At 31.2% G+C, this 17367-nt stretch overlaps 1 protein-coding gene across 3 annotated transcripts; it reads left to right on the top strand.

Moving 5' to 3' along the window:
* The first annotated feature begins 2460 nt into the window (after positions 1-2460).
* On the top strand, positions 2461-17360 carry LOC106052867 (serine/threonine-protein kinase Nek11-like). 3 transcript variants are annotated; one of them, XM_056034527.1, is made up of 15 exons: positions 2461-2535; positions 4491-4686; positions 5821-5986; positions 7239-7387; positions 7666-7827; positions 8229-8378; positions 8816-8894; positions 9029-9123; positions 9623-9787; positions 10895-10970; positions 11370-11475; positions 11637-11933; positions 12963-13160; positions 14002-14083; positions 14467-17360. In XM_056034527.1, the coding sequence occupies exons 2-15, from the start codon at positions 4544-4546 to the stop codon at positions 14648-14650; spliced, it is 2052 nt and encodes a 683-aa protein (XP_055890502.1). In that variant the 5' UTR covers positions 2461-2535; positions 4491-4543; the 3' UTR covers positions 14651-17360. The 3 variants fall into 3 exon arrangements, with proteins under 3 accessions (XP_055890502.1, XP_055890503.1, XP_055890501.1); XM_056034528.1 differs by having other exon boundaries at positions 2476-2578; positions 12981-13160; XM_056034526.1 differs by having other exon boundaries at positions 2477-2578.
* Positions 17361-17367: the final 7 nt, after the last annotated feature.

Raw genomic sequence — 17367 nt, 5'->3', positions numbered from 1 at the left:
CAAGCTCACGTTGAACCATATTTTCATTTAATTATGAATATTAACATGATAATAAGGCAAAATCATTGGCAAAAAACAAACCCCATTTGGGCAGTTGTTTGAGACAAACATCTATAAAAAAGCTAACAAGATCCTCGAAATAAAGAATCACCCTTTGTGTCAGGATTTTGTGATTTTACCATCACAAAAGAGATACAAGACACCGATAGCAAAGACAAGCAGACACAAACACTCTTTTGTTCCCCTGGCAATCAAATCATTAAATAAGAACAATCTGGTACAAACTTTGTCACATGTAAATTATGAGTGAGTCTGGTGTGAATGTACTTTTTGGTTTCTTATAGTTATAATGTTTTTTGTTTGGTGTAATGCACAAATTGTAAGACAAATTTCCTTACGGATAATAAAGATTATTATTATTATTATTATTATTATTATAGTCATAGTAATTACGACGTGATCATGCCAACTATTATAGTCACATCGGTAACACTATCGTCTATTTTGTATGGAAAGATCATGGATCATGGTGATAGTTTGTACTTCAGAACTTCTGATATTTGTGCTGAAAATATTAAATATGTTACATATAAAAATAGCAGCACTAAGGTAACATGGTAATTTAGAGAAGAATGCTAAAAAAATATGGTGAAACATATTATAGATACTCTCCCAGCGGGGCTCGAATCACGGACCTTAAACCACCCAGTTCTCCAACGTGGATGCTAGACTGGTTCCTCGACCTGCTAGGTGATGTGCTTGCGAATCTTGGACGCTAACTGCAGAAATAGAGAGAAGGTCCTAGCAATGGAATTGAGATGCTACAGAAGGATTCTAGGTATCGTCTACAAAGACCGCATCACAAATGAGGAGATTCGAAACAGGATCATAAAGGCAACAGCACCCCACAATGACCTCCAAATTATTGTAAAAAAAAACGCAAGTAAAAACTTTATGTGCATATCACAAGGTCTCCTGGGCTTGAAAAGACCTTCCTTCAGGCAGTGGCGTCACTATAGAGGGTGCTTGTCGCACCTTTTGACACTCGGGCCATCAAATGGTGTCAACATTTGACCAGCATGCCCGAACCAGCTCAGACTTAAATCGCCTCATAGTAATTTATGAATTTCTCATTTTTGCCAGCTTGTAAAATTTCAAATTTATCTGTTTTCTTTTCCTGGTAGCTGTTACCCGTCAGTTGTTTTTTGTTTTTTTTTAGAGCCTTTGTCTATAAATTTAAATATAAATAAAGACTTTTTTTGCTACGTTCCAGAAAAAAAATGTATTCCCTACTCTAAACTCAAACTTTTATCTAGATCTTGATCATATAAATCAGTAATGCCAAAAAATACGACCCGAGGGCCAGATCCGGCACGCGACGTGGTTTCAACCGTGACCTCCGTGCTAGATCTATATCCTTTACAAAACGAGACATTTGTTCACCATTGTAGATCTAGAGTTTTAATCCATGGTGAATGTTTTGAAAAGTCTAAATCATATTTAGATGAAGATTCTATTTGTTTCAAAAGAAATTTTTCTGTCTATGTACACTACACAGCAACACAGTGGTTTCGCACGCATCATCAGTGACGCAAAACCTTGGCCTCTGACGAGTGATGACGTAGGCCGCGATCGGGTCAGAGCTAAGGCTTTGTATGTCGAAGGCGCCGTTTCAACCCGCCGAAACGTCGGTACAAAGTGTAGAAAATCCCCCCCCCCCTTTTTTTTTTTTTTCAAAAAAAAAAAAAAAAAAAAAAAAAAAGTTGACTGATGCATGTTTACATACGTTAAGGCTCCCACTTTTTTTGTTTTGTTCGTTTATGAAATGGAGAGCCGAAGAAACAACAATTTGAATGGGACTCTCAATTTATCATCTACCAAGAAAAGTTAATGGACCTTTTTTTTCTTGAACATGATCATAAACCAACATATTTTATTTGTATAGGAAGTGTGGCTGTTTAAAAAAACAACAAGATATAAATGGCAAATATAAAAAAAATATGACAGTATTCTAAGTTTTCTTGGTTCGGGCCGATAATAAAAAGATTGTTAAACTACGCTCAGAGATTCGATGATAAAAAAAAAATTAAAAAAAAAGAGACACAAGAAAATGATTCGTTGGTCAAACTAGCTACAATGAAAAGGAAGTCATGCCATTTTCCGACGCGTAAAAAAAAACAGACTTTCATTTGTCCCAATTAAGTATTAGATCCACACGTTTGTAATAAAATTGCTTCGGGTCAATTTCATCGCTTTTGGGCATCACTGATAGTGATATAAACGAACCATATAGAATTATCTATCTTATTTTCAGTTAGAATTTTAATAGAATAGTGGTAGAGAATCCAAATTCACATAGATCTATATATAGGTCAGTTGAATTATTTGCTAAAGACCATAGATATAGGTATGTGCATTTGGCAGTTGTCGTAAAATAGTAATTTACGACAGTAAACCATACTACTTGGTAACAATAGACGCCACTCTGCCAAATTGATCGTGTCAAACAGAAGCTTCATTTCTCACCTTTATGGTGTAAGTTGGTTTGAATCTAAATCTAGTCTAGATCTGGAACTAGGTCTGTTGCGTAGCATTGTTCAAAGGGGTCCCAACCGTCGAATTATTACCTTAAGAATAAGATCACTAAATTTAAAATAAATCTATCATTAGTATCAATTATAATCAATGTATCATGATCATCTAGATCTAATTATCAACAAATTATCTAGTCAGACTAGTCACAATCTAGTCTAAATTACTCCACACTATAAAAATAAAATAATATTTAATATAGTGACTATATAGACATAGATCTAGATCTAGTCAATCTAGACTAGTTACTCACTGTAGGCTACAGTGTAGCCTCCTGCCATAACTCGTAGGGCCTAGGCCTAGTCTACATTATAATAAAAAAATAATGGTAATCATTATAATTATATATAGTCACAATAGTGACAGTCATAATGTCGGTTAATGATAATCATAATGATAATAATTAGTCCTACATTTTTTGCTATTGTAATGCTTTTATGACTAATGATTTGTTTATTCCTAATTTTATTATCAACAAAGTAACAAAGAATTCTAAGTCTAAATGACTAAAGTATCAACTTTGCACATGGTTACAGGCTCACATACCCTTTAAGCAGTTTGAAAATATGATCATCATTATGATCGAATGATATATAATATATTGATTCTTTTGACTTCTTTGATGCTAGAATCTAGACTAGAATGTCTAGATTATCTAAGTCTACAATTTTACATCTATTACTATTTGTGTATTAAAGGGTGCCTGGTCATGTAGTATATGTGTGCCGGATTGTTGTTTCAGCCATCTTGATGGTCCTGGCTTCATATCCTGCTCACTGCCATCCCCCATCGTCTTGCAGGAGGTTTGAGTTAAGCTGTATATAAATATCTTCAACTCTGAATGGATATCCATAACATGGAAAAAACAAATGCAACTCAAAACCACTGATGATGATCATCAATGACATTTTAAAAAATCAAATTTATTGTAAATGTTTTGAATTTTGTTAGCATGTCATGATGCAGTTATATATGCATGTTAGTTTGAGCATTTTAGAGAAAAGTTAGCTTTTTAAAATAAAATCAATCATATCTCAAACATAGCAATAACATGGAGTCCAAAATAAGTAAAATGCAAACAGCATTGGCAGTAATGCTCTTATGTCACTCTCGAATTCTATTTCTAAGTCAAATCCTAGTTTCCAGAAAAAAGGCTATGTTAACTCATCTATCTGACAGTACTTTTGGAAATTACTTGTTACTGTGCCTTCATGGGCAGAGGCCCCTGGAAACATTGCAAGAGACAAATTTCCATAAAGACAGCTTGCTGCCAAATGCAATGAATTGTGTGGGATTATTAGAGTCTAAGGCCTATTGAAAAAAAAGTCCTTTCCAAAAACTTTCAGTTGTTACTAATGCATTGGTCTAGATCTAATGAGACTAGGTTCAATTATTGAAATCTTAAGATAAAAAATACTTCAATGAGATGTAATATTTCTAGACTCACTACCAATGCCCATCTGTAATTAAATTATAAGCTTTAACTTTAACCACTTAATTGATGGCTGATACTTATACATATAACATATAATTGTTTATTCTCTGCATGAGCTTCCTGTAGGCAAATGGAAATTTAAAATCAGCTTTGGCCCTAATGCTGTTATGTCACTTGAATTGTTATGTTATCCATTCCTAAGTCGAAACCTAATTTCCAGAAAAAAGGCTAGGTTATGTCATCTATGTAACAATACTTTATTTACTTTGTAAATCCATTGTAGCCTACTTTCAATCAAATTGCAGCTGCTAAAGCAACTATTTTTATTTGTAAACCAGACAGTTATAATTCAACTCTAGTTTATCTTCCATGAAAATATATTAACAAACTATTCACTGAGTTGCATATGAAAATGGCATTATAAAAAAAAAAAATAATAAAACTTTTTTGTTCTTGTTGTTAGGTCAAACAGATAATGCATCATTTATAAAACAAGCAGATCTAACACTATGCAACATGCCACTTGGCAGAGCAACAAAAGACAGGACCACCAAAGAAGCAAGAGTGCTAGCCAACAGATATGAAGTTGTTAAAAAACTTGGGAGTGGCAATTTCGGAACAGCATTCTTATGCAAGGATACAAAGTGCAATAATGAGTTGTAGGTTTAATTATTGAGATTTTTCATGCATTCTATCCAGCCTTTATTAATCAACAAGTTCTCTACAATTAATAGAAGTAAATCTTGATTTACTAGATTTTCTGAGTGAATTGTAAAATATAGTTGTTATTTTTTTTTTTTTACTATTGGTTTTAAAATGTCAATGAGGTGAGGTCAATGTGCTACTTATTTATTATGTGGGGCTTTATAAATAAAACTAAATTAATAAGACTCCTTATAAAAACTAAGTACCTAAAGAGGTTGTTAAATTCTTCTAAATATTTATACACAACTAAAAAAAACTATTAAATACAAAATATTGGGGGCATAGTGGCTTGATAGTAAATCACTTAGCTTCAGAACTGAGGGGGTCTCTGGTTTGAATCTCTGTGAAGATTGTGATTTTGAATTTCAGATTTTGTATGGCACCTGTGAGTTTACCCACCTCTATTGAGTACTTAGCATTAGTTGGGGAAAAGTAAAGGCAGTTGGTCATTGTGCTGTTACTTTTGCTCTTAGTTGTTTTTTTTTAATTGCTTTTAGTTCTAGCTGGTGGCTGTCCACTTAGCTTGAAACACCAATGCTCATGACTCCATGCCATAACGAGCAATCAAGGGCTACCATTTCCCAGTCATGTGTGTTTGTTCCACATTCCTTGAGAGTATTTTTATGTCTATTGTGTTGACCCCCATTAGAGCACTTTTCAATGCACAGCTTCCCATTAAAAAAACTTTCATGGCAAAAACCTGAATGAAAGTTGTGCTGCTTACTGGAGTTTAATGCACCAACATATCAAATATTGACTTCATGCAACATCATAAAGTAACAGACATGAATCCTTTAAAGTATGTAAGTTCAATCTAAACCTCACTAAGTGTGAAACAGCTGTTTGATATTGGAACAAGAACTGTCAACTTTGGCCATAATATGTATGCATATGAAATTTAACTGCCTTGCCATGTTGTATGTGATTTACATTTTTAGAATAATTAAACTAAATTAAAGTCTAACTGGCAGCTTTTATTTCATGATGTTCTGCAGAAGTTTGGGTTTTAAAGAGTGATAGTCAATACCTGTAATATAAAACCCATTTGACTTTTTCTTTTCTTTAGAATTCTAAAAATTACATTCCAGGAAAGTGTTGAAAGAGATACCAGTTGGAGATCTGCAGCCAGATGAAACTGTTGATGCCATGCATGAAGCCAGGCTGCTGTCCAAGCTTGACCATCCTGGTATTGTTAAATTTCATGACAGTTTCATTGACAGTGAATATTTCTGTATTATCACAGAATACTGTGAGGTGAGATGATGTTTATCATAATAATGATTTTGTTGTTACTGTAGAATCCATTTCATGACTTGTTTCAAAATTTATTTTTTTTTCTTTTACAATTTCTCTTATCATATATCTACATCCAGTATTCTAGTCTTGACTACTCTTTTCATGTAGCAGTAGGCCTATTAAGAGCAAAGTAATTGCTTGTGCAATTAATTTGATTAGCTTTATTAAGGAGAAATTGTCTTTTTAAAAAAAAATATTTTATATTACTTTTTACAATCATTTTTATAAGCTTGCTATTTCTTCATTAGCAAAACTTGGCTAAACATGAATCTCAACAGCTGTAAAGATTTTCCTAGAAATATGACATTTATGCATATTTGTGGGAAAAATACTAGCTTATTTGCCACACAGGAAAACTCTGGTTTGACCATTATAATTTTTCTAAATATAATAATTTTGAAATTAAATTTGGTCCAGAGCTCTAGACAATCTATATCCTGAACACACAACAGTGGAAATTCCTGATCATATTCAATAAAGAATTAAATAAACAAATAGATGTTCAGTAACCATTTTGCATACTATTTTATGCTTCTATGTCAGGATCTATATCAATAAATTAGGATCTTTTATACCATGCAGTATTCTGGCCAGCCTATCAACCATCTAGAATCTTCTATTCCATATCTCTAACTAGATCTAGATCCAGTATTTCTCTAGACAACTTTCTTTTAGTATATCATGTCTGGGTCTATATCACCAAACTAGAATTTTATATACTCTAAGTAGATATATACATGGGAGATGGAAGCACATGATAGAGCATCATGACACCATGCTGTGAAATCTGGCACAAAAATTGCAGAGGAAAAGAGAATAGCACTGGCAGAAGTGGGAAGGCCAATGACATTAGCTCCAGCTGGAATAAACTGCCCAGTGTGCAGCCGAACATTCCGGGCTCACATAGGTCTCACCAGCCACATGAGAAGGCACAAAACCCTCATGCAAAACCCTCAGCTCCCTGAATGACAAAAGTGGTCATCATCAAACCTTGATGGACAAACTATATATATATACATGGGTGTAACTAGAATTTTTATTTAGATGGGGGACTCCTTTTTTTAATCAATCAAACATTAATTATTAATCACTCTTACAAAACTCGTCAGTTTCACAAAGGAGGAATTGTCCTTAAAAAAACTGTTTTTAAGTAACTACCTGTTTAAATTTAATGATATTGTTTACACATTATTATAACTTTTTTTCCCAGGGTGGAGACCTTGACCACAAAATTGAAGAATTCAAAAAACAAGGAAAATCATTTGATGAAAAAACTATATTGAATTGGATAATACAGCTTATTTTAGCAGTGCAGTATATGCATAGCCGCAGAGTTCTTCACAGAGACTTGAAAACTAGGTAAACTTCTGCACACTTCATTGAAGAGTTTATTTTGATTCACACCAATATAATTTTATACAAAATAAAAACAACTTTTCTTTCTTAATAATAGTTTTTTTAGATGTATTTTAAGCATCACTCAATATATATTCTAATTATAATTATGTGTACATTAAATTATGTTTACATTATTAACGTTTTAGTTTAAATTTTTCTGTCTTATCTAAAAAAAAATATAAATAAACAGTGACTTTGAAGTTTTATCAAGCCTTTATATATCTAAATTTGATGTTTAGAAACATCTTTATTCGCAAAAACTTGATGAAGATTGGAGATTTTGGGATTTCTCGCATATTAATGAACACCTCTGACATGGCATCCACATTTACTGGCACACCTTATTATATGAGTCCAGAAGTACTTAAACATGAAGGTTACAACTCAAAGTCTGATATATGGTATGTTTATTTTGCTATAGGGTTGAGGAAGAAGTCCTTTATGAAGAGTTAATTTGTAGCACTTCAATAGATTCAGAAATTAATTTTTCTGATATCCTCTTCTTAATTGTTTTGTTTTAAAGTGTTCCTTTTTTTTAACAATTCATTATAATATAACTAATTCAAACAAGTTCTTCATTTTAGCTTATAAATTACAGAAGTTCCTTCAAAGGAGAAGATAATTGCACCCCACAAATAAAAATATTTTATCAAAATTGTATTTTGTTTATCTTTCATATTTAAAGCTAACGATTATATGATAATTCAAAAAAAATGTATTTTGGTGGTTTAAAACTTTATCAATATAAATATGTTATATATTATGGGTGATGTTTGAATCATTTAAATTTGTTTATATTTAGGTCTATAGGATGCATCCTCTATGAAATGTGCTCTCTAGAGCATGCCTTTATGGGCCAAGGTCTCATGGCTGTCATGTACAAAATTGTTGAGAAAGATCCTCCTAACCTTCCTGAAAAATATTCAAAAGATCTTAATGATGTTTTTAAAAAGTAAGTTTTTTTTTTTTCTTTAAAAGTTTTACAACTAAAGTACAAATAAAGTACAAATAAAGTTCAACTAAAGTACAAATAAAGTTTTTTAATCTACTTCTATCTGGCATTTCTAACATTTTCTTACTAGCCTTGGGAATGAGTTTAACTTGCAATCAACATTAGTTAAGCATACATCTAGCACTTAGCATAATTGCTTAGGTAAAGCTTAGTTGGGATGAAGATTTGACAGTTCTGATATCCTGTCACAATAATTCCAATAATCAATCTTTTGCATGACAATTTTTTAGTGCAAAAGTCTTTTATATGCTCCCAAAGCTAGTTAATTAGCAGTGCTTACTGACTGATTCTATTTTTTTATTGGTGTGCCAGATTGAAAAATGTAATTGTTCAACATTTTAAAAATAATAAAATATAGAAACCCTTTTTTTTTTCAGAATGCTGACTAAAGACCCAGAGAAAAGACCTTCTGCAACAGAAGTCACTAAAATTCCATTTATTGAAAAGCATATGACAGTAATTTTTTTCCCTAAATATTTCTGTTTATACTTATGCATTACATTTATTTCAAGAATCCCTAATTTTTGTTTCCTTTAAAAGATTTTTTTTTTTATTTCACTAGTTTATGTGATTAAAATTTTTATTTTCAGAAAATGAAAGATACACTGACAGAAGAATACAAATCAAAACATAATATGAATCCAGATTTAGCAGAAAGGGAAGCATCTGAGTTGGCATCACTACTGTGAGTGGGAAAAATATATTATATCAATAAATGCATTCCAATCATGATATTAAAATAATTAAAATATGCTTATATGTTTAAATGTAATAAGTATTGGAAATTTATTAGAGAAAATAGAAACAGCCATGCTGATGTCTACAGCTATATACTTAGCTAAACGAGTGAATTTTAAATCAGCTGTTCCACTTATCTTAAAGGAAGAAATGCTTGTCATATTTTCTACTTACTTAAGACAATAGCTTTTAGTGCCAAATCTCAAAATATTTGAACTCAGACTTATTAAAATTAATCATTGTCTGGTCATGTTATGCACTTCAGACAGTTACCACAAATAGCCCTGAGCTCAAACCCTCCCAGCTGTCATCCTCTGCTGTGCTGTTAGAGGTTTGGGCTAGGGCAAAATAATATTCATTTATGAAGCAAATTTTGAAATCTGTAAAACAAATAAACTTGTGGAATTGATGATTTTCTAATATGTATCTAACAATTGTTCCTCTAGAAGAGAGAAATCACACTTAGAAGATGTGAGATCTACTTTAGACAGATCAACAGACAGTAATAGCAGAAGTGAAGCAGAAGATATTGATGGCAAAAAGTTGACAGCTAGGGAGAAGTTGTTGCAGAAGAAAAGACTTGAAGCTGATAAAAAAGCCCATGAATTGGCGTAAGTTATCCACTGCAAATTTGTTAATTTATATTCCAATAACATTTAACAAATGATTATTTTTATCTTAGTTTAGATTATTTTAAAATGTAAAAGTAATTATATGAAATTTGCTTGCACTTAGTGACTCATCCCTCTTAATTTTTTTTACTATAAATTAATTTATTACTATCATTACTATTAACAAAACTTACAGTGGCTTCATATATAACAAGAAGAAAATCCATTATAGCAGGCACACATATCTAATATTTGATAATACCTTGGTATTACAGGCACTATCAGGTACTAATTCTCCCATCCTCTACAGCAGTGTTGCCCAACCTAATTCAATCTGCGGGCCATTTTAATGTCCAACACTAGTGTTGCGGGCCACATGATGGAAAAGATACAAAAATAAATGAAATTGACCCAAAACTTTTTCAAACCAGAGGATCTAGTACTTACATTGAATTATTGGGATATTTGAATTTTCTCTTTACACTTTAAAAAATGGCGTAAGTTCTGTTTTTTTTAATATCAGCCACACTTTCTTTATAAAAACAAACATGTTGGCTAGCAAGGTTATCATGTTCTACAAAAAAGTGAAGATCCGTTCACTTTTACTAGTATTCTATTGTCCTATTTCATGAATGCACAAATGTTAAATGCCTTGGTAGTAATCCATTAGAAAAAAAGTAAGGGTAAAGATACATTAAAAAAAATATTTAAAATTTTTTTTTTGGTGGGGGGGGGGGCGAGGGGATTTTCTATATTTTGTGCCGACGTTTCGCTGGGCCGGATGGAATCACGTCGCGGGCCGGATCTGGCCTGTGGGGCATATTTTGGGCATCACTGCTCTACAGGGTACTAATCTCAACTGTTCACTAACAGGTACTGATCTTCAACTGACCTTACCTGAATTCCAGTGATCTTTCACTCTTCACTCATGACTATGTGAATCAGAACTCACAAACCTAAGCACTGGTTCTCAAGTTTCTATTTTTTTTTATTTATACCCCTATATGTCACAAATCTGAAATGACAGTCAGTTTGATCTTAATAATCAAAACCCTGCAGATTAGATCATAAGCTTTTCACGCTTTTTTTTTCATCTCTTGTTTCCAGTAAAGTTACACAAATACAGCTTGTTGAGAACACCAAAAGAAGAGAAAAAATCAAGACAAGTTTTGAACAAACAACCGTAAGCAATAGTTCTTTCATTCTATTGACTTCTTATTTTGGTGATTGCAACATTATTGCAAGGCTAATTCTGAGGAAATTTCAGAATTCAGCATGAACAAAATAATCACAGGCATATTACTGACTCCAAAAGTCTCTTTATATGTATCGGGTACAATGAGTCACATTAATTAAGTAGCCTCAATTAAAGTTGTGCTAGTCAATTTTAAGTTGCCTGAGGTGACCTACCTATCTAAAAGTCTACTCTGATTAATGTATCCAATTATAATTAAAAATAACATTTACTCCAATTTTTAACAAGAATTCTAGAATGTTTCATTTTTTTATTATAAAAGTTTATAATATTCAGTTTTTTTTTCGTTTTTCATTGTATTACATGAGATAATTTTGTTATTACCAGCTCCCAGCATGGAAAGGTGGATATGGTGAAGGGGAAATATTAAAGGAAGCACTGACAGTGAAAGATCCTCGACTTGATAAACCATCCAAATATAAATATTCTTTAGGTAGTATATACTAAAAATATATCTTTATATGTATAGATATTTTTTATTCAATATACATATTTGGTATTTTAAATCAAAATGTATATAGATATATATAGATGTATAATAGATATTCATACCTAAAAAGCATACTTTTAAAAATTAATATTTGTTTACGTCAGAGGATATAAAATCAGAAGAATTTGATGACTATAGTCAAGATGAAGAGACCATTATACAACGCACTGTTATTAGAAAGCGCACTGACCCAAAGTCAAAAAGTATAGGCAGCAGTAAAACTGAAAGGAGTGAGAGGTTGACACGAACACATTCTTATGACACGCCCCGAACTTTAACAGAACACTCTCCAAATACCCTTAGTTTAACCTTTGGGGCGAACCCAAAGGATCGTGCTATCACCCCAATGAAGGATCTTATGGTTTATGATAGAGAACATTCATCATTGGATTTTAAAGATGGTAAGTTTAACATGGATGTTTTTCTCTACTATTACCTACAAAGACTATGAAATACAGTTCTGTGGAAATAAATTAAATATTCCTGATCCAAAATTATGTTCAAGTTTGACTTTCCCTCTCAAACAGCATTGTTATATTGGTGATGTCAAGTTAATTTCTTGTGAGTTTAAAAATCAATTTATTTAAACACAATTGGTCCTCAATAATTTGCATTTAAATCTTTGCTTCAGATTCTGTAAAAATTGTTGAACAGAGTTAAAAAAAAAGACTGAAAAAAATACAATAATACAAGTATGACTTTGGCTTACACCATAATATGATCCTTTTTTTTTTTTACTTTAAAACATCAGCAAAACATTTAATCTATCAGCATTTTTAGCAATAACATCCTTATGAAGACTTAAAGATCTGAATGATAGTTACAAAGCTTTCACTTTTAAAATGACTTATGAAAGTATTATGCAACCAGCAAATTCTTGTACTAAACCAGTAATATGTCAGTCATTCATTAGATTTTAAAGAAATTAAGAGCATCCTGAAATCCTGGTTTTAGAGCTCTGTCCCACCTGCAGTTGAACACTCATTTTCTCTGATAAGAGCTCTTTTATCTCTCTAGCACATACCACATTACTGTTTGAGGGGTAAATAATTTGTAAAGATTATTTGTTTTAGATGTATAGGATGTTCCTTTAGAATTGAAAAGTATTACATCTTAGCCCAAACCTGCTGCTGGACAGCTGGATATGGTAATAGGCAGAATTGATCTACATACACATTTTGCATATATTAAACAATTTTTGTGGTTAGCACATACCACAGAACCAGGTAGCTTATTTATTAAATATGAAACTGAATGAAATGCTCCCTAGAATTTCAATAATCTTCTTCTTAAGAAACATCTGTAAATTATAAGATAAAATAAAATAGAATTGCTTATGTTTGTCTTTTAAGAAAAAGCTAAACTATAAAATTGATGTAATGTATTATCATGAAGTAAGGGAAATAGGGTCATTATGTACTGTGTTAAAGGTATTCCTGACACACCAGATCTGGCTGAGACTTACTATGAGCAGTTTGGATTTGATGATGATGAAGATGATATTGTGGTAGGCAAAACAGACAACAGAAGGGACAGTGATGACAGGACACTGACAGAAGAAAGTTTGGCTAAAGAAGAGGATGATTTCATCAAGTGTCTAGAACAAGCACTTGACAACAACAGTGGAGGTCAGTATATTGGGTTTTTTTTTCACTTAAACAAAATTAAATCATTAAACATAATTGAGCAAAAATCACAAGAGCATGTAAAAAAAAAGATTGAACTTGTTTCAGCCACCATTTAGTTTTGAAAGATGTTTAGGGCCTGCACAATTAGTCTTTTTTTTTTTCCTCCCAAAAGATTTCCACTGCCTATTAGATGCTTTAAAAACATTCTTATATTCTCATAGTTATACAAATTAAGCTAGATAGCAAATTGTTATAAGGCAATGAAAACTGCAGAAGCATACATATTTTGACACAACTGATGCATTTGAAGATTTTTTCTTTCAAGGACTGATTTAATTATTTTTTTTTGTCATTTGTGCCCTACTCAGTACCACTGTCGACTTTAAATATTGCCTCTCTACATTCACATTCACCAGAACATCATTATCATTTTTTAGACTAGCTATTTCATATCCTTAATGTAGCACAGGCACTTTTGGTGAAATCATCATAGAAGTTGAAGTTATGAGTGATAGATTGTGAGCTAGTCTATCTTAGCTTGGTTGGTCTCCAAGTTCACCAAAGAGTTGCTTGAAGGATGAAAATATCATATTAGACTAAAAAATCAATCTATCAGTTTTTCCCTCTAAGGAGAACAGTGTAGTAGAGAGATTTATACAAAACCTGTTTGCCGTTTTCTTGGATATGATGATTTATAATGGTACATAAAGTAATACTTGCTGCTAGAGGATAGGATAAGAGTAATATACAACAATAAAGTGCTTTTTTTTTAAATTATAAGCATTTAATTCAAAAACCTTGTTTTTTTTTTACCAGAAACAATTGTTTCAATTTTTTTCAGAATCTACTATAGTAAGTGATGATTCAGTTTCTGGTGCATTTGGTCCACATGCTAAGGAAACAAAGATAAAAAATATGAGAGCGTACGTACAATTCTTTTAGTTGTTTAGTTTTTAATCTGCTCACAAAATCTGTTTATGATTTGCAGTAATTCTTTTATTATTAAACACTAATTTATGGATTAGTGACTTTGAAAAGTTAAAACAATTTACAATAGAAATAAAAAGAAATGAGTGAAATCATAACTTCTATTTATAGCAGTAGCTCCATGATGTCATAAACTCAAGCAAAACCCATTACAATAACTTTAAAATCCCACAGCTCTGGTACAGTATTGAGATATACATATGTTGATTTACTTAAGTAAATGTATTTCATTTTCATTCTTTACTTTGATTTGTTTGAATACCATTACATTACTATAAAAAAAAGCATCTTTTAAAAATATTATTTTAATTACTTACAGTGAATGTATCAAGATATTAGGTGAGGATGTGTTCAACAAAGCCTACACTTATCTCAAGTCTGCCAGAAATTCAAAGAAACAAAAAGAAAAGTCTGAGAAAGAAATCATGGAAGGGTTGAGAAAATTTGTGAAAAACCCATCGGATTGTTTTATTGTTGATCAACTGCTGTTCTTGGAAGAATAGCCAAACATGTTCTTTCAAACAATTATCTCTTTCCAAGAAAGATAAGCTCAAAATCGTATCAATTTCATCAAATTCAATATACTTACTTTTGAGTTGAAGGAACATTAACTATTGAGGATATCAGTTTGCTAAAGTGTTTCCCCCTGCCACACTGTTGATAAGTGTAACTTGGTAGCTCTTCATTTCGAAGTTTGACTGTAAAGCTTTAAAGGCTGCTTCAATTTAGAATATTGTGTAGATAGAATCAATTTGAGTGCAATGAAAATGGAAATAATTAGCTGTTAGACTACTAAAATGAAATTTTAAATAAATGTTCTCATTTTTCCTTTAGTGGCATTAGAAACAACATAAATAAACATTAAGAACATTGTTCCTCTAACTTGAGTTTTAGTTTAAATTTTAATATTGTGGGCAACATAAAATATAGTTGTCCAGAGTAAATAAAATGTTTAACTTTTGTCACATTGCTGTAAAAAATGTAAGCAGTATTAAATTGTTCATTTTATTTATTTATTTAAGCAATTATACAAATTAAAAAAAAATAAAATAACTTGAAGTGTTTGTTTATGAGCTTAATAGATATGTTAAACATTAGATTAGGTTTATTTCTCTTCATATTGACAATTGAGTTTGGAGGACATTTTTAGATCAATTCTTAGTTTAGCATGAGCATTTACGGTTTCCGATATGCAAGCATTATTGTATATATTAAATACCTTAATCTTTACAAAGAATTAACAATTCTTTTATCAGTGTTTGTGACATTCAATTAAATTTTTTTTAAAGTTGAATTTTTAAGATTAACATACTTTTAATTAATAGAGTTGTTTTTTTTAATTTAAATGGACAAGATGATTACATTTGAATTTCCTTCTTCAAATGTAAACGTTTCAAAGCAAGTCTGTTCAAATTAATTACACTAACTGTATCCTATTTAACTTTCATTTGTCTAAGGGAAATTTTCCATTACATACATTTAAATCAATCTAGTAAAAGGCTTTGATAGTTTGGTTCTATTTTATGTTTTACCATCCCTTCTATTTTATGCATTAGGTTGGCTACTGTTCTCCTTTGGTTACAATGTCTCTTATATTCGTGTGGCAGGCTATTTCATGTTACCAGGTCACTAAGTGTATATGACTGAGTTACTGAGTATGCTAAGGTGGGCTGCTTACTTGCAACATTCCATGAAAAAATATATTGTCTGGTTGTTTATTTATAAATAGTATCTTTTGTTTGCATACATTTTTATTTAAATGTGATATGCAGTGATATTTATTTTAATCAGAACTTTTTGAATGTTTGTAATTCATTACACTGGGCAATCTTGACTATTGCTGGTTCCTGATTGTCCCCAGTACAACCTGTTCTTTATTATAGCAAATATTTGACCTTCTGTACCAGATTTGTTCATTGTTATTGTACCACCCATTCTTTTGTAAATTCTATTCCATCCATTCTATATTGTATGTTGTCTTGTTCATTCTTTCAAGAACTCTATACACCCTATTATGCATTGTATTTAGTACTGTCTATTCTTCTTTTTATAATTCCCATGGTCCATACCAAATACGTCCATTTTAATTAAACCCATGTACTGTCCAAGATTTTTGTCTAAATCTGTACATTTTTCAAAATTATAAACAACATGTTTGTAATTCTTGAAACCTGCAAGTGTCATATCAGTATGCAGTTCTTAAATGCATGTATGTGTGCTGTTGACATGAGCTATGTCTCAGTAGAGGATGTCAAATAACTTTGTTACACAGACCTTTTTTTTCAAAGCATTTTGATTTCTTGGTAGAAATGTTTTTGTACACCCATATATTCAAACAATCCTCTAGTATATTAGAGTTCTGTAGATCTACACAGAGTGTAACTTTCTATTTTTTTTTATATATATTTGAGAGTGAATGCTGTTATTTTTATAATATACAAATATTTATTTATATTGTCAAGAATTGTTTTTTTTTTTCAGAATTAATAAAGAATTTTTTTGCATTGATTAGAATGAACATACAATCAAACATTTGATATTCCATCCAATAATAAATTTTCCTAGAATCGTGCTTTTATTTTTTAGTTTAGATTCAAGGAGAACTGGTTCACAAGTTACATGTTTCTAATGTTACTTACCAGCCTCAAAATTTAATATATACTAGAAAAATTTCTATGCATCTTTCACTTTGAGTCTTTCATTAATGAAAAGTAAAATTATTATCTACTTGCTACTTAAAGCCCCATTAATCATTCTTTAGACTTTCAGTAAATTTGTTTTTGTGACATATGGCAGGTTACTTGCTCAATGTCCAGTTGCATGTTCAGCAACTGCTCTGATCTCAGAAACTAAACTTATCCTTCTGAGCAAGAATGTAGCAATTTTTTTTCTGTAGCTATTAGTTGAGAGTTGTTGTTTTTTTAAATTGTGATAATGTGTATGTATCAATTTATTGTATGTTTGTTGCACTAACTTATATTAACTGATATAATAAGAGGTGACAATTTGAAAGTCTAATAACAAGTATTTGTATGATTATTAACACCAGCAAACATTAACATTCATTCAACCAAAACTACATTCTTGCTCTCGGGAAATGAATGTTGGTATTCAGTGATTTTTTTGTTTTGCTTTATATTATTTCTTTTAATTAATATTTAGCATAGAATATAAAGGAATTAGTTTTATTGATTTCATTTACTAGTGCATTGTTTATAAT

This window comes from Biomphalaria glabrata, chromosome 7 (genome assembly GCF_947242115.1).
Source record: "Biomphalaria glabrata chromosome 7, xgBioGlab47.1, whole genome shotgun sequence".
Classification (NCBI taxonomy): Eukaryota; Metazoa; Mollusca; class Gastropoda; family Planorbidae; genus Biomphalaria; species Biomphalaria glabrata.
The sequence above is the reverse complement of the archived record's forward strand: the minus strand, read 5'-3'. Positions and strand labels throughout refer to the sequence as shown.